Here is an 18,557-nt window from a genome sequence, read left to right on the forward strand (position 1 = left end):
ATGAATTCACACAGGCCTGGGGCAGACAAGGGAAAGTAACAGACCAGAGAGAGCGGTGGCTAAGCAGGAAATTGGCATGATGGCCCAACGCGTTCCTTTAATGCCCTTTAATACCGTTTCTCCGTGTGTTTTATCTTTGGGTAGACGTCACTGCAGGACTGGGCTCTTCCAGTGATGGAGACACTCGAGAGATGCTGCAGTCTGCATTCTACAAACATTGATGAGTGTCGTTTGGCTAGTTACAGCCTCTGGACAAGAAGCTACTCCAATTATTACATGGCTTTATACAGTATCTCCGATATCCATATGCATTAGCATTTTAATAGCAAATGCTACTTTTAAATAGGTCACGTGCAAGTTTTAATAACTTATTTTAAATAAAAACATGGGCTGGCGCTGCTGGGATTCAGAATCATTATATCCTTTTTTCTTCAGATCACACAAAGAGCTTCGCCGTAAGTGCATCAACCCACTGAGCTATGGTCTCTGGGAATAACGAAAACGTTGACGTAATACCTATCCAACTCAAAAACAAACACTTCGAAATAAAATGTCGTTTTATCGGAACGCTCCCCAAGCGCTGTGATAACAGTTGTTTCTCTGACCCTTCTCAAGGTACGTTTATTTCATCTGCAGGTCGCACATTTATCCCTGCAGCATCTACAGCGCTGCAGTGACCCGATGGACTGTTTTATCCGCTTATGAGTCTGAAAAAGAATGCCACGTTTTCATCTGAACTGCATTTTACACAGAAACAGTAGCTGTGGGGCTTGTTTTCAGTTGTCTCTTGTTAACGAAGTCTGACTGACTCCGCTCCTCCGGGGAGATTGCACTACACCTCCACAGATCCGACATTAACTCACTGAGTTACCTCGCAGCCGCTTCCCAGTGCCATACGAATTTGGCTTTATACGAGACTGACTTCATTCAGCACTTTTTCCAGTCGTCTGCGGAGCCATCACTCCACCTCCCCCAAAAGTTGCCTGTCCCTCCCACTTCCTGTGATGAGGAGTTTGGTGTGTAGGAGCCGGGGGACCGCGGAGGACAGAGCTGGAAAGCCTCTGCAGGAGAAAGGACGGACCCCAGCAGCCTCTGCGGACCCACAAGACCCCCCATGGACTGCTACACGGGGCTTCTCGTGACGTGGGCGCTCAGCCTCCTGACAGGTAAGGCAGGCTGCTTGGAATCGGGCACTGTTCGCTGGAGCCGGATGCGGGCGACACAGAACGGTACAGGCTGCGAGGATAGCGCCTAGGAATCTTCTAAGCGCTTGAAGTGCATTTCAGAAGTGAACATGCTGGAGCGAAGCAGCTTGTTATGCTGTGTTTAAGCTATACGTGCTAGCATATCACTACAGGTTATGTCACAAAAAGTTGCTTCGAGGCGCTGTATGGCTCAGAAACAATAGAACGCGCAGGTTGACATGAGGTGGGGGTGTTACAGGCGATATGTATTTGGTTGTGTATACAACTTTTACCAAGAAACGGTGTCACCACGCTTATATAGTATGAAAGAAAATAAATACAACTACCATCTCAGTGAAGTATTCATATTCAGTTCACGCAGCTGTGCGCCTCTTTCAGGCGCTTAGTTCCAGTGCCTGTGAAAGGTGGGGTGAAACATAAGCATAACTGTAGTGCGGTGTGGTGTCCAGTGCTAATGGGGCGCCTTCGCTGTGGACCGCAAAGCGCTGTATGCCGGAGATGCTGCGTGGCAGAGGTCTGTGCGCTAGAGGGGTCTGTATTTCAGAGAGCGTCCTGTGCACGGCTGTGTGTTAGAAGGGTTGGTGTCTCGGGGGGCTGAGGTGCCTCTGTGGCAGAGACGGCTGTGGGCCAGAGATGCCTCCACGTCTGCGAGGGCCACCAGTGAGGACTCTGCTTTAGAGCGCTGTGAATCCAAGGAGGCGTGCGCCAGAGAGGGTGTATCTTGAGAAAGACTGTCTACGACGGGCGGTGTCGGAGAGCTCTGCATGTCACACAGGGCGGTGCGCTGGCCTGCGGGGTCTCCGTGTCGTCGAAGGCTGACACACAGAGGTGTTGGTGCCACAGAAGGTTGTGTGTCAGGTCTGTGTGTCAGAAAGGGTCTGCTTGCCAGAGAGTGTTGTGTGACAGACATACCTGTATCTCGGAGAGGACTGTGTGTCACAGGTAGCTGTATCCCAAAGGTTTGTGTGTGTGGTGGATGTGTCTCAGAGAGGACTGTGTGTGAGGGAGGACAGTGTCACATATAGCTGTATCCCAGAGGTGTGTGTGAGTGGTGGCTGTGTCCCAGAGAGGACTATGTGTGACAGAGGACAGTGTGTCAGACATAGCTGAAACGTAAAGGTGTGTATGTATATGGTGGCTGTGTCTCAGAGAGGACTGTGTGTGTGAGAGAGGTCTGTGTGTCACACGTAGCTATATCCCAGGGGTGTGTGTATGTATGTGGTGGCTGTGTCCCACAGAGGACTTTGTGTGTGAGAGAGAGAGGACTGCGTGTCACACATTGCTGTATCTCGGAGGTGTGTGATGGATGTGGTAGCTGGGTCCCAGAGAGGACTGTGTGACAGAGGACAGTGTGTCACACATAGCTGTATCCCAGAGGTGTGTGTATGTGTGTGATGACTGTGTCCCAGAGAGGACTGTGTGTATGTGTGTGAGAGAGGTCTGTGTGTCACACATTGCTGTATCTCAGAGGTGTGTGATGTGTGTGGTAGCAGCGTCCCAGAGAGGACTCTGTGTGACAGAGGACAGTGTGTCACACATAGCTGTATCCCAGAGGTGTGTGTGGTATGTGGTGGCTGTGAATCTGAGGTCGGTGTGAGAGAGAAGTCTGTGTGTCAGACATAGATGTATCCCAGGTGTGTGTGTATGTATGTGATGGCTGTAGCCCAGGGAGGACTGTGTGTGTGAGAGAGGACTGTGTGTCACACATTGCTGTATCTCAGAGGTGTGTGATGTATGTGAAAGCTGTGTCCCAGAGAGGACTCTGTGTGACAGAGGACAGTGTGTCACACATAGATGTACCCCAGGTGTGTGTGTATGTATGTGATGGCTGTGTCCCAGGGAGGACTGTGTGTGTGAGAGAGGACTGTGGGTCACAAATAACTGTATACCAGAGGTGTGTGTGTGGGATGTCTGTGTCTCAGAGAGGACTGTGTGTGACAGAGGACAGTGTGTCACACGCAGCTGTATCCCAGAGGTGTATGTGGTATGTGGTTGCTGTGAATCTGAGGTCGGTGTGAGAGAGAAGTCTGTGTGTCAGACATAGATGTACCCCAGGTGTGTGTGTGTGTATGTATGTGATGGCTGTGTCCCAGGGAGGACTGTGTGTGTGAGAGAGGACTGTGGGTCACAAATAACTGTATACCAGAGGTGTGTGTGTGGGGTGTCTGTGTCTCAGAGAGGACTGTGTGTGACAGAGGACAGTGTGTCACACGCAGCTGTATCCCAGAGGTGTATGTGGTATGTGGTTGCTGTGAATCTGAGGTCGGTGTGAGAGAGAAGTCTGTGTGTCAGACATAGATGTATCCCAGGTGTGTGTGTATGTATGTGATGGCTGTGTCCCAGGGAGGACTGTGTGTGTGAGAGAGGACTGTGTGTCACACATTGCTGTATCTCAGAGGTGTGTGATGTATGTGAAAGCTGTGTCCCAGAGAGGACTCTGTGTGACAGAGGACAGTGTGTCACACATAGATGTACCCCAGGTGTGTGTGTGTGTATGTATGTGATGGCTGTGTCCCAGGGAGGACTGTGTGTGTGAGAGAGGACTGTGGGTCACAAATAACTGTATACCAGAGGTGTGTGTGTGGGATGTCTGTGTCTCAGAGAGGACTGTGTGTGACAGAGGACAGTGTGTCACACGCAGCTGTATCCCAGAGGTGTATGTGGTATGTGGTTGCTGTGAATCTGAGGTCGGTGTGAGAGAGATCTGTGTGTCACACATAGCTGTATCCCAGGGGTGTGTGTGTGTATGTGATGGCTGTGTCCCAGAGAGGACTGTGTGTGGGAGAGAGGACTGTGGGTCACAAATAACTGTATACCAGAGGTGTGTGTGTGTATGTGATGGCTGTGTCCCAGAGAGGACTGTGTGTGGGAGAGAGGACTGTGGGTCACAAATAACTGTATACCAGAGGTGTGTGTGTGGTGTCTGTGTCTCAGAGAAGACTGTGTGTGAGAGAGGACAGTGTCACGCATGGCTGTATTCCAGAGGTGTGTATGTGATGACTGTGTCCCAGAGAGGACTGTGTGAGTGTGAGAGGGCTGTGGGTTACAAGTAGATGTATCCCAGAAGTGTATGTATGTGTGTGGTGGTTGTGAATCTGAGGTCAGTGTCTGAGAGAGGTCTGTGTGTCACACATAGCTGCATCCCACAGGTGTCTGTATGCATGTGGTGTCTGTGTCTCAGAGACGGCTATGAGAGGGGACAGTCACGCGTAGCTGTATCCCAGAGGTGTGTGTGTGTGTGTGTGTGTGGTGGCTGTGTCTCAGAGAGGACTCTTTGTGAGAGAGGCCTGTGTGTCCAAGAGAGAACGCACCTCACACATTGGCTTTCCATCATCTCGGAGAGTGCAGTCTGCCGCTCCTGGCTGTAGTGAGCGGGTTGCTGGGCTGGGGGCATCCATTTCCTTTCTCTTTCCTTGAAGGAGGTCGGCGGTGCTCCTGGAGAGGCTAGAACAAAGCTTGGAGCGCTGCAGAAGGCGTCCTTGGCGGCCCGGGCAGAGCCCCTCACACGCGGGGATGGCAGAGGGTGTGCAGATGGGAAACTCAAAAGACCCCTGGCAGTCGCCCCAGCCAAGTGTTCCGCTGATGAAGCGAAAAGATGGCATTTTTCAATGACCACAACATTTTTCACTTGAAATGTTGTAAAATTGAATTTATTAGAACCTGAAACCAACGTGCCGAACAGTTCAAAGGGGGCGGGGGATGGAATGAGTAGTGGTGTGCAGGCTTTTTGGGCGCGTGGAAGAACTATTTCACTATTAGTGAAGTACACTTGGATTTGGCAGCGACACAGACACTGACTATCAACCAATCCATTTTAACCTTCGGTCGCAGAGTAGTGTCCACAGCCCTGAAACCCTCGCCCACCCCTGCTCGTGGGACGAAGGAGGGGTGGGGGCGGTTAGCACCTCACCTACTGTGCCACTACTAATGCACGAGGCCCTGATCGCGCCCTATCCTCGGCCCTTTGGCACTTTTATCACTAGGCCCTCCGAGAGTGGTGCCTGCAGGAGAGAGCAGAGCGGAAGTAGTTGCAAGGTACCCCTAACCTCCCCCCCCCCCGCCCTGTCACCCTCTGGCCAGCAGTGCTTTGGAAACGCGCAGAAAGTTTAAAGGGGAAGCACCGTTTAAAGGTCAGAGTACAAAAAGCATGTGCCGAATCCCGAATGTCATCTAAAAAATAAAACATCTGGGGAGAGTCTGGGCAGGAGAAGCCAGCGAGCACCATGAGGAGGCGGGAGTCTGCACAGCTGGCCCGAGGCTTGGAAGCCTCACTGACGACTGACGAGTTTCGTACTCCGCTTAAGAGGGTTGTTTGGAACACTTTACCGATGGTGGACCCCGGGGTAAGGGCACTAAGACGTTGTGTGACCCGCCCCTCACACCTATATTTGGATAGCACCCAGTGCCAGGCGCCTGGAGACGTTTCAGTGGCTAGCTAGCTCTATATACGAAAGCTCACCCACAAAATTATGAAAAAGAGGCTTCTCCATGTTGTTTGCAACAGAAACAATGATTCCCTCCACTTATTGCTGACAATAAACACTTCACAATTTTCACTGGGGCATTCTCCTCTGTCTCCACTGAAGGCTCAGAGAATCCGAAAGCCAGCATGGCTTCTCAACTACTGTGTAACATCTGTCACTCTTTTTATTGTCTGTGTTTCACACAGGACTGAGTCAGGGGCTTGGTTTCCTGTTTCTCTTTTGGGACAATGCTCTGTGTGGCGAATTGTCCCTCAGTTATGAATGAGTGAGTTTCAGCTTTTCCGTCTCAATGTTCAGAAACTCCCAGCACTCTGACAATTTTTGTCCTAGTCCAATTCTCGTTCTCCTCTGTCTCTGTAAAGTCCACATTTGTAAAGCGCACAATCACCCGTAAGGGTCTCTAGGCGCTGGGGGCCGTCGGGAAGATTAAGCGAGCTATTGCCCAGAGTCACATGGTGCTGGGCTAACCTGCCGCCGGAGCCGGGGATCGAACCGTGGTCCCCAGATTCCAGCGTCAGTCGCCCTGGCCGCGGCGCCACACCTCTCCCTCGCGCGCTCAGCTGCCTCCACGAGGGCCTCAAGCCTGTCTCCTGTCCTTTCGAAACACAGTAGTCACATGCATTGTAGCATCAGCCACTCAGAGGCTTCAGCGTGGTGTCCAAGTTTTACAGCTTCCTCCTCGGTCTCAGCTTCTGTTCCATGTGCTTCTAGAGTGCTGTGTCGCCCATGCTACATGCAAGCACTGCATCCTTCTCCCTCCCACCGGAGCATGGGCCCTCCTTTAGGGTACCCTTATGCAAATGGTACAGCTATATGATCTCCCTGAGAGATAAGTTCAAAATCTCACCCAATGAAGGAAGTTCTTTCTTTGAATCAATGCACTTCCACTGGGCTGCAATCTGTAAAGTACACTCCATATCCTCACGCTATGTTATTTTATGGACTTTGTTGAATGATAATATTCCATTTACGAAACATAATTCAAACAACATTCCATGACATTCTGACAGAACTCCAAAAGATATGTGCAGCATTACATGTCACGTAAACAACACTTCATGTCCTAATCGAAAAACAATGGGTGGGTTTGCTAATTGGTCTGCACATCTCTTGACATGCTAAGTCTAGTTATGAACTTTCAAATGAATTGGGTGCTCAGAATGGCGTTTTAATACCCACACACCAGGGTATTTTTCTCTCTAGACCATTGGGGTCTGGAACTATAATTAGTGCTCTGGTGTATTGCGACTAACACTTCATGTCCTATTAGTGTAATACTATGACATGATAATAAGTATTAAACATTTGACCCTCCAAGCATAGCAAAGTTGGACAGCTACGTCTTATTCCAGGAGACAGAGTGTTCCATACTCGTACACTCTATGATTCAAGTTATTACCTTTAATAAACTTACTTTCCAACCAGAGCTGTCGCTTTTAAAATCAACTTTTCTTAAATTTACATATGGAAAAGTATAGCAGTTAAAATAGGAATACCACAAAAACACTTGTGCCCCCATCTTCTTGGACTGAGGTGCGATGCCAATAATAGCTATTTTTGTTAAGTGTTGAGGTGCTTGAAACAAATAAGGCGGGGATTTGTAACCAATGCAATGTGCACTGGGAAATGTTTGGGTGTCCTCAGTGAACGTTGGGCAAGCCAGGTTTGCCAAATAGTATGTACAATCAATCATCTTAGATATGACACATCTGCCCTTTCTACTACTTCCTCAAAATTCTTGGTGCAAAGAGATAGCACTATGGGTTTGAGCACAAGACGCTGAGAATCCATAAAAATAATACAGACATCAGAGTCACATTAAAAACTCCCACCCAAAAACAAGGCTCCCCCTAAAGTTCCTGGCCAAGTACTTCCCAAATTCTATAGCATACCTACCCAACGAGGCTCTAGGCACTGTCCAAACTGACGTTTTTAGGATGCCAATGGTAGTTTACAAATGTGACAAGAGGTTTGTTGTCATGTTAATGGATCTACATTGGGTCCTTTACTCACTGTCCGGTTACTGACCTAACTGGTCTGACACACTGTTGTTCCAGGCACTACTGGTGCAGGAATTGGGGTAACACCTGCAATTTGAATGCTGAAATTGGCTGGTCAGGCTAAGGATTTTGAGGTGGGAGGGGCACCCAAAAGAATGAAGACACACAGAGGTTGTAATAGATCACCAGCACAGGCTGAAGACTTGCATTCATGGTTAGCATCGGATTGTCACTTCAAACTGCACTGCAGCGAGGGCGTTTGAACACTGAACCCTTGCTCTGCACAAATCCGCAATACTAACATTTACTCCTGCACATTGTTCCGAGTAAAGTCACATAGACAGATTCTATTAAACACAATCATGTAGATAACACAGGACTCACTGAATTGAGGCAAAACAGGATGTCATTATCATGCAAGCAAGTGTGACCTAACCTCCTACTCCGCTGCGCAAGATGTATGTGGCATCACCTGTGTGCAGTGTGCATTTGCTATTTCTTTTGTCTCCCTTTAAGAATGTATTTATCATTTTATTTAAAGTAGTTGCAGCAAACTGTATATGTCACTTTAAAGCTACTGCAGAGTATGCTTCTCTCCACAGGTCCATGGAGTGTCCTGGGAGTCCCAGAAAGCAATGTCTAGGTACCGAGAGCATCAGTTGGAGCATGGCCTATGAGGGTTCAGTTTTAAGTCCATGTGGATGAGCTGTTGGGGAGAAAAGCAATTGATGATTAAGGCAAGAGGAAAGGAAGATGTGGTGTTTTGCTTCCTCATCATCCTTCCTTTATCTGAGTCAGTGGGTCCTGTTCTTAAAGGTGCTCAGCTGTTGGGGGCTGTCGGTAGCAAAGCTCCATTCAAGAAAGGCTTTCCTGAAGAGTGCGATCTTTAGGCTTTTTCCAAGTCTCCGATAGTTAGTCTGGTGCAGAGTGAGTGGTTGAGTCTGTTCTTGAGATGTGTTCCAGTTGTTTTCAGTGGTGTTCCACCATGTTTCCCTTACCTCATGGTTTGTTGGAAGATCAAGGCGGACTGGATGCACCAAAAGGAGATATTGTTTTAGACCAGGTCTGAACATTCTTGATGCATTTACTCCACAAGACCATATGCATGGGTCACTGAATCTTTAACTCAGGTTTTTTCTCAACTCGGAGCCACTGCAGGGCTTTTAAAGCAAGTGTTGCAAGGTCAAACTTCCACTATATATTCACATCTTTGCTGCTTCAATGTGTGTCCCCTAGAATTTTGCAATCTGTTTATATTAAAAAGCTGAATAATTGTGCTGGAATGATCCAAACGTGGGAGCATAAGGCCCCTTATTAGCTCTGTGTTATGATCCACCAGAAGTAGCAGTGAGATCTCCCTGTGCATGGTTTGCAGGTTCTTTTTCCTTCCTGCTATAACACTGATTTAAAGGATTAAGGGGAATCAAACATGCTGGAGAGAAATGCCACCTTCCTCACGGTTTGATCTGATGTAAGGGGGCAGGGCAAGGTGAGAGGACCAGTAGAATGGAAGTGAGACCTCTGACTTGTTGTTATAAAGAGAATATCTGTCCTGCAACCATCCAGGAAAAGGAGGTTCTAAAAAAAGCATATGCCATAAAATATGTGAGGCTGTGAGGTTTGTCTGATTTTCTAACTCATTCCAAGTTGTAGGTTTAGCTGGGAGTTATCTACACATATTGGGTAGTTCAGTTGCTACTGGTGTATGCCATGAACTAGGAGAAGTTGCATGTATTCTTTAAACAGTAATAGAGAAAGAGAAAGAGAGAGAGAGATTTTTGTGGTACACTGTTATTAGTATTTGGATTTTGCTGTGCTTATGTGACCTGTGGCAAGCATTTAGTTAGGAAGTCTTTCGTCCAAATAAAAAACTTTACTGGATCTTCCCATCTAGCTGTGCAGTATCACTGTAGCGCGTGGTGATCTACTGTGTGGGATCAAATGCTGCTGTTACGTCCAACAAGATCAGTATTTTTGACTGATTTCCATCTAGGGCTGTTAGTAGGTCTGCGGTAGGTGTTTAATCTAATATTGTTCAATGGCACCTCCGAAGTCTGATTGGCAATCATGGAGAAGGCCCTTTATTTGATTGAACTCTTTGCGATGACAAGTGACCCCTTAGGGATCCTTGTTCGGGGCCCTAGGATTCTCCTGCTCTGTCTTCCCCTCCCTTACTCCTTCTTGGCTTTAGGACTCCTCCTTCATTTGTAAGGACTTTTCTCCTTTTATCCATTTCTTTCCGGTTCCTGAAAGTCCTGCTTGGACTACCATCGAACCAGACCCTGCTCGGATCGCTGCCTTCCTTTGGCTGAGGTTCCTTGAATCTCTTTGTCCTCTCCTGTCCATCTCAAGTTTCTGCACCCTCCAACCCCCACTACCCTAGCTGTTCAGCACTTTGCAGTGGCTTTAGTACTTTATAATTTTTTTTATTAACCAGCATTTCAGAACATCCCAGTAAGAAGTTGGGTTACTGTTTGAGGGGGGTGAAATCCTACTCAAGCGGAATCCCAATCCTTGTCAGGGTGAAGCTACAGGCAAATCCAAAATTAACCTGTGCTCAACCCTCTAGTAGCTTGGCACACAGCAGTCAGGCGTAACTTAGAGAGAATGTATAAAGTATTTATGTAGCACTTAAAACAGTAATGAAGTGAAAACACAATACGAAAAATCCCACTGCAATTTGACAGATTTAAGTGAAAATAGTGCCATATATCACAAAGCACCAACTGTGGTTATCTCGTCGTGCTGGATCAGTGCAAAGTCACAAGTTCAGTCCAACCACGAAGGAGCACACTCTAGCTACAAGGACCCACTTAGATCCACCAAACAGAGTCCCTTAATCCTGGTTGCGAAGAGATGCAGAGTCCTGCGCTGAGGAGGCATTGTGCATCAGGGGCATGAGAGGTCTGGGTGAGGCGATGCATCAACCAGCATTGGTCCCGGGAGCTGCGAAGTGCTATTTAATGCCCTTGCATGAAAATACTTGCCGCAGGTACCAATGAGCTACATTAGGCGAGGCAATGCCCTTGTGTGGAAATGTGTCACGCAGCAGTGGTACGAAGGGCTGTGTGGGGCAAGGTGAAGTCCTTTTGTGGAGATGTGTAGTGTAGTGTCTGTTCTGATGGGCTGAGATGGGTGATGTGCAGCACGTGTGTTAGGGAAGTCTGTGCAGCAGATGCAATGCGTTGTTTTGGAGGATTGTGTGTCAAGCAGCAAAGACGATGCACCTGTTCTGCAGGAGATGCACCGTGCCACAGAGTAGATGCGATGGTTTTGCTGAATTCACAGATGGGCCCATAGACCCCTTGAGACCCACTTCCAAGGGTCCAGGACTGGGTTGGCACCACTTGGGAGGGCAGGACTCATAAATAGTAGAGTCCAGGTGCTGGGTTCAAGGTTGTTGGAAGCTCGTTCTGTGACTGAGGCTTCTGATCAGGAGGCCAGCAAATTTGCCCTTGGAATCACTCTGGGGTCCTGGGCTTAGATTTGCAGGTCTAGTCCTTCTCACCCAGGCAAGAGGACAGCAGGGCTGTAGAGCAGCACAGCAGGGCAGCACAGCAGGGCAGTAGTTCAGAAGAGTGACAGTCCTTTCAGCAGCAAAAGTTTTCCTTTTATTTTACCTGGCAGACTCCACAGATCCAGAAGTACACTGAAGAGCTGGGCCTAAGGGTCCAATATTTATACCTGGTGCCTACTTTGAAGTAAAGGAAGTTTTTAGAGGTTTCCACCCCCTTCATTTATCAGGCGCCCCATCTTCCCTGTCATGGCCCCAGCTTCTCTTGGTTAAACCCTTTATAAGAGTTCTTAAGCAGAGTCTTTGTGATGTGCCAGTGGGGAAGGTGCAAAAACAACAAGTGATGGACTGAATGTGGATCAATGTCACACACTCCCCCAGTCAAAAGATCTGGGCCCAAATCCATCGTTTTTTTGCACTCCACACCACCCTGGGTTAGACAATGGCGATATGCAAATCAGCTCTGACCCTGTTGCCCCATGGGAACAGTCCAGTCCGAACTACAAAAGCCATGTCCTTCCCAGAACGGAATCAAGCATCCGAGGACCAGACCGGTTTCGAGGTAACACCTCTCTTCAGCCCGGCTAGCTTGACTCCAAGTGGTGTGGAGTGCCTGGGACCCACGTCTGGGCATCCCCAGCGCACTTAGGGCGGCAATTGCAAAAACAACAAGTGATGGACTGAATGTGGATCAATGTCACACACTCCCCCAGTCAAAAGATCTGGGCCCAAATCCATCGTTTTTTTGCACTCCACACCACCCTGGGTTAGACAATGGCGATATGCAAATCAGCTCTGACCCTGTTGCCCCATGGGAACAGTCCAGTCCGAACTACAAAAGCCATGTCCTTCCCAGAACGGAATCAAGCATCCGAGGACCGGACCGGTTTCGAGGTAACACCTCTCTTCAGCCCGGCTAGCTTGACTCCAAGTGGTGTGGAGTGCCTGTTGTTTTTGCAATTGCCGCCCTAAGTGCGCTGGGGATGCCCAGACATGGGTCCCAGGCACTCCACACCACTTGGAGTCAAGCTAGCCGGGCTGAAGAGAGGTGTTACCTCGAAACCGGTCCGGTCCTCGGATGCTTGATTCCGTTCTGGGAAGGACATGGCTTTTGTAGTTCGGACTGGACTGTTCCCATGGGGCAACAGGGTCAGAGCTGATTTGCATATCGCCATTGTCTAACCCAGGGTGGTGTGGAGTGCAAAAAAACGATGGATTTGGGCCCAGATCTTTTGACTGGGGGAGTGTGTGACATTGATCCACATTCAGTCCATCACTTGTTGTTTTTGCAATTGCCGCCCTAAGTGCGCTGGGGATGCCCAGACGTGGGTCCCAGGCACTCCACACCACTTGGAGTCAAGCTAGCCGGGCTGAAGAGAGGTGTTACCTCGAAACCGGTCCGGTCCTCGGATGCTTGATTCCGTTCTGGGAAGGACATGGCTTTTGTAGTTCGGACTGGACTGTTCCCATGGGGCAACAGGGTCAGAGCTGATTTGCATATCGCCATTGTCTAACCCAGGGTGGTGTGGAGTGCAAAAAAACGATGGATTTGGGCCCAGATCTTTTAACTGGGGGAGTGTGTGACATTGATCCACATTCAGTCCATCACTTGTTGTTTTTGCAATTGCCGCCCTAAATGCGCTGGGGATGCCCAGACGTGGGTCCCAGGCACTCCACACCACTTGGAGTCAAGCTAGCCGGGCTGAAGAGAGGTGTTACCTCGAAACCGGTCCGGTCCTCGGATGCTTGATTCCGTTCTGGGAAGGACATGGCTTTTGTAGTTCGGACTGGACTGTTCCCATGGGGCAACAGGGTCAGAGCTGATTTGCATATCGCCATTGTCTAACCCAGGGTGGTGTGGAGTGCAAAAAAACGATGGATTTGGGCCCAGATCTTTTGACTGGGGGAGTGTGTGACATTGATCCACATTCAGTCCATCACTTGTTGTTTTTGCAATTGCCGCCCTAAGTGCGCTGGGGATGCCCAGACGTGGGTCCCAGGCACTCCACACCACTTGGAGTCAAGCTAGCCGGGCTGAAGAGAGGTGTTACCTCGAAACCGGTCCGGTCCTCGGATGCTTGATTCCGTTCTGGGAAGGACATGGCTTTTGTAGTTCGGACTGGACTGTTCCCATGGGGCAACAGGGTCAGAGCTGATTTGCATATCGCCATTGTCTAACCCAGGGTGGTGTGGAGTGCAAAAAAACGATGGATTTGGGCCCAGATCTTTTGACTGGGGGAGTGTGTGACATTGATCCACATTCAGTCCATCACTTGTTGTTTTTGCAATTGCCGCCCTAAGTGCGCTGGGGATGCCCAGACGTGGGTCCCAGGCACTCCACACCACTTGGAGTCAAGCTAGCCGGGCTGAAGAGAGGTGTTACCTCGAAACCGGTCCGGTCCTCGGATGCTTGATTCCGTTCTGGGAAGGACATGGCTTTTGTAGTTCGGACTGGACTGTTCCCATGGGGCAACAGGGTCAGAGCTGATTTGCATATCGCCATTGTCTAACCCAGGGTGGTGTGGAGTGCAAAAAAACGATGGATTTGGGCCCAGATCTTTTGACTGGGGGAGTGTGTGACATTGATCCACATTCAGTCCATCACTTGTTGTTTTTGCAAGTGTGGAAGGTGACAGCTGCTCCCCATTAACTCAAAGTGGCCCAACCTGCTGTAACATGTAGATTTCCTTTGTCTCACTGTCTGGGAGCAATTCACAAAGACCAACTGCCAGCTACACCTAGTTGTGTGGCCCAGGATCAGGCTGCAGGCACCAAATGGTTTGGACAAGAAAATGCCAACTTTCTAAAAGTGCAATTTTCATAATTGTGATTTAAATTCCAACTTTACCATTAAAGAGGGCTTAGAATTACAAATCTTCAGACATAACGCTCGACCTGTCTACCTACTCCCAATCAAAAGTTATCACTTATAAATTTACCCAGCTTGCGATTTCAGTGGTCTCCAATTTCGGTTTCTTCCGGCCTGATCCAGTTGCCGCCTTTTGACCAAGTAACATATCTTCTGCCTGGGTTTTCCTGCTCACCATTTTTCCCACCAACAGAAGTCCCGACCATCTCAGGACCTACTTAATGCAGGCCTCAGCACTACTGCATTAGTAGACACCTGAGCATCCAGCTTGCCACTTAAAAGTGGCCTCCAGTTCCTGCTTGTTCCAGCCAGATCCAGTTGCCACATTTTGACCAAGTGACACCACCACTGTCCTGGTTTTCCCACTCCCCGTTCTTCCCACCAACAGAAGTCCTGCCCACCACAAGATCTACTTAATGCAGCCCACTGCACAACCACACAGTGAGCGTGTGCAGCAGGTGCTTCTCTAGCATTCCAAAGGCCTGCCTGTCTCTGCCCGTCGGAGCCTGGACGTCACCCAGTGCTTGGAACTCTGGTCCATCGACCACCCAGCGCAACACCATAACCCCAGCTGCAGCTGCAACAGGAGCCAACAAACGCTGCCACTACTCCTCTGCCATCCTCCATGACCTCAACAATACACACTGGCAAACATGCTGCAGCTCATCCCCCAGCACCACAGTAGGACCTTTCTCCTGCAACCATTGTGTTTTCACCTGCCACACCTCAGAACACCACCACCACCACCACCTAACACCAACTGTCTGTCAAGCTCCTAAATGTCTAATCCCTCGGGAAACACTCATTTGAAACCAGAGACCTAATCCGCAGCAACACACTGGACCTTCTCTTCCTGACCGAAGCATGGCTCAGCCCAGCCTCCAACCCGACATCACCACAGCCACCCCGCCTGACTACAAAATCATACACCATGATGAACCTACAAACCAGACAGAGGACTAGCGATCATCTTCAAAAACGCGAATGACTGCACCACCTCCATGGACTGACACTAACTTCATGAAACACCTCCACTTCAAAATACGAAGACTACAATGTCACCCTTATGGGAACCCTCACCTACTACCCCATGACCTCTGGGGAGAATTCTGCAACCACATCAGAGACTTCATCGCCACCTCTCCATCAGATTAACCAACTACATCCTCCTTGTGGACCACAATTTCCACATGGAAGACACCACAGACCCTAATTCCATGGCCATCCTCGATAAGCTCAGCAACCTCGGACTCACCCAGCTCGTCAAAGGAGCGACTCAAACAGAAGCTCACACCCTTGATCCTATTTTTTCCTCCAACCCACACAACCCTCTCATATGGTCTGACCACAACATCATACATTTCACGATAACCGCCTACCAAGCCACACAACCAGATAAACTCAAAGCACCATCAAGACACTGGGAGATAATATCCAAAGAAAAAACTGGACCAAGACCTTACAGGCATGCCCACTCAACCGAACCGGGGACCTTGATGTCGTCACCAATCTCTTCAGTGAATTACTCACCTTCTGTGCCAACCACACCGCTCTCACCAGAAACAAAACCTACAAAAACAGCAAGCATCCCTGCTAGTGCACACATGACCTCAGGGAGTCCAAGTGTGACTGCAAACAACTTGAGAGAAAATTGAGACTTGACAAAAACACATGCGATAGATCCACATACAAAGCCGCCCTCAACCTTTACCACTATGAGACGCAAAGAAAAAGGCCCTAACTCTCAGACTTGAAGTCAGCTCCAATAACAGCAAGAAACTTTTCAGCATCGCCAAGGAGTTCTCCAATCCCGCAGCCTCTTAACTACATCATACCATCCCAAGCTCTCTGAAACAACTTCTCAAACTTCTTCGAACAGAAGATTGCCAATATCTACAACAAATTTGACCCACAGCATACTAATACGAACTCCCCCGACCAGTCGGACACCCCCTTCATGACCAAAAAGCAACTAGAATCCCTTCTTCAATGAAGGAACCACCACCCTGATGAATACCATCCACTCAGGAGCCCCCTTCAAATCCATCTCCCCACATCATATACAACCTTGGAAGTACCATCATCTCCGCTGCAGTGACCGCTATCATCAACACCTTCAGAACCACCACCACCTTCCCGTCTGGCTGGAAATGCTCATAAGTCACCACCATATTGAAGAAACCAGCAGCTGACCCCAACACCCACATCAGCTACAGACCCATCTCGCTCATGCCTTTTCCTGCTAAAATCATGGGGGAAGCCATCATTACCCAACTTTCAGACCACCTAGATCTCCATCAACTGCTAGACAGGTCTTAATCAGGGTTTTGCACCAACCACATCACAGCCCTCACTGCGGCCACCAATGACATCAGAAGCATCCTTGACCGAGGAGTAATGGCCGCACTCATTCTCCTCGACCTCTCAGCAGCTTTCGATACTGTCTCCCACAAGTCACTCATGAGAAAGCTTCAGCACTTGGGTATTTGCGGACTGGCCCTCAAGTGGATATCCTCCTTCCTCATGGAGAGAACTCCACTAGCGAGACTTCTGCCTTACACCTCAGAACCCAAGATATTAATCTGCGGAGTCCCTTAAGGAGCATCGCTCAGCCCAACACTTTTCAACGTCTACATGACGCCCCTTGCGGGCACTGTCAGAGCCCACTGCATGAACATAGGATCTTACACCAATGACACATAGCTCATCCTCTCCCTTACTGACTCAACAAGCACTGTCAAAGCAAACTTCGCCAACTGCATGAGCAATATCCCTGCATGGATGTAAAACAACTGCCTCCAGCTCAACACATACATAACCTAAGTCCTGATCTTCGGCAACAACCACTTCCTCTGGTATGCCTCTTGGTGGCCTTCCGAACTTGGCCACTCACCCCTGTGGACCATGCAAAGAAACTCTGGATCATCCTGAACACTAACTTTTCCATAACCAGACTGATCAATGCAATCTCCTCATCAGGCTACATCCTGCGAATGATATGCAAGATTTTCAAATGGATCCCACTGAACATCAGACGAACGGTCGCCCAGGCTCTTATAACAAGTAAAGTTGATTACAGAACCGCCCTCTACATGGAAATCCCAGCTCACGTCCTATGCCAACTCCAAACCACCCAGAAAGCCACCGCCAGACTCATCCTGAACATTCTGCGAAATAACCACATCTCTCCACACCTCAACAATCTCCACCGGCTCCCCAGTCCAGGAAAGATGTCAGTTCAAGCTACTCACCCACACCTACAAAGCTCTCCACAACCCAGGTCCAGCTTACCTCAACTATGAACACTAGAAATATGACAGCTGTAGGTAGAGAGAACAATTAGTGCTTATACCTAAACATAAACAATCAGTTTATCATACTTGGATGGTCCCAGATAGCATATGTGAGTGCTGAAAAGAGAGAGAGGAAAGGACAGGAAGGGTCATCCTTATGGAAGAGAAAGCCTCACACACAATATTGTTGCATGCTTCATCATCAGCAACCTCTCCCCACCTTGGAACGGTAGTACCTCCGGGGCAGACTCAACCTCCTATTGGACTCAACACAGGAGGGAGTTTTTAGATAAAAGCTACTGGACAGTGAAGGGATCCAGGTTAGTGAATCAAAACGAACTGTAAGTATCCCGGCTATTTGCCTTTATTAGAGGGTAAGTTAGGTAAGGTTACAACGTTGAGAGGCTGTCATGTAAGAACAATGACTCACTCGCCATAAACATTGGGCCAACATGTTTCTGCCCCTTTACGAAGCCTAAATGGGTCTGGGGCATTCCTCAAGGCTTGGGATCGCTAATTCATCTTAAGGAGCCTATTCGCCTGCATATAATGTGAGTCAAAAAAATGAGTAATGATGATGAAATATTTTGTTTAATGTGCTCAGGAGAGTCCTACTTGAACAAAGTATGTCAGAATAATCCTAGATTATAGGGGATACCGGCTCCTTAGATAGAGATGGGGACGGTGTTCTTTGTATTCAAACATTCATCAAAAGACCCACTGTGCCATAAAGCCTACTTGATGCCTGCTCTCCGCAGCTGTCTCTCTGTCTAAGGAGCCGGGGTCCCCTATAATTTAGGGTTATTCTGATGTACCTTGTTCAGGTAGGACTCACCTGAGCCCATTTAAAAAACGTTTTGGGTATCATTACTCATTGTTTTTGACTCACAATAGGCCCCCTAGAATGAATTAGGGATCCCTTGCTCTGAGGAATGCCCCAGATCTGTTTGGGGTTACAGAAGGGCAGAACCATGTTGGCCTAATTTTTATAGCTTAGTGAGTTATTACTCTCACATGACTGCCTATCAACTTTGTAACCTTACCTAAATTCCCACTAATAAAGGCAAATAGCCGGGATACGTTAAGGTCGTTTTATTTCACTAACCTGGATTCCTTCACTGTCCAGTAGCTTTTCTCTAGGAACTCCCTCGTTTGTTGAGTCCAATAGTAGGCCGAGCCCACCCTGGTGGTA

The 18,557-nt window shown here is 48.7% G+C and overlaps 1 protein-coding gene across 1 annotated transcript in view; it reads left to right on the top strand.

Annotated features, from left to right (window-relative positions):
• The first annotated feature begins 1,048 nt into the window (after positions 1–1,048).
• ITGA11 (integrin subunit alpha 11) overlaps positions 1,049–18,557 on the top strand; it is a 603,504-nt gene continuing 585,995 nt past the window's right edge. Inside the window, exon 1 of the mRNA XM_078683461.1 lies at positions 1,049–1,166. Within this exon, the coding sequence (XP_078539587.1) occupies positions 1,115–1,166 (52 nt within the window). The 5' untranslated portion in view covers positions 1,049–1,114. The remainder of the gene's footprint in view (positions 1,167–18,557) is intronic.

The sequence above is a fragment of the Lissotriton helveticus genome, chromosome 3_1, assembly GCF_964261635.1.
Source record: "Lissotriton helveticus chromosome 3_1, aLisHel1.1, whole genome shotgun sequence".
NCBI lineage: Eukaryota > Metazoa > Chordata > Amphibia > Caudata > Salamandridae > Lissotriton > Lissotriton helveticus.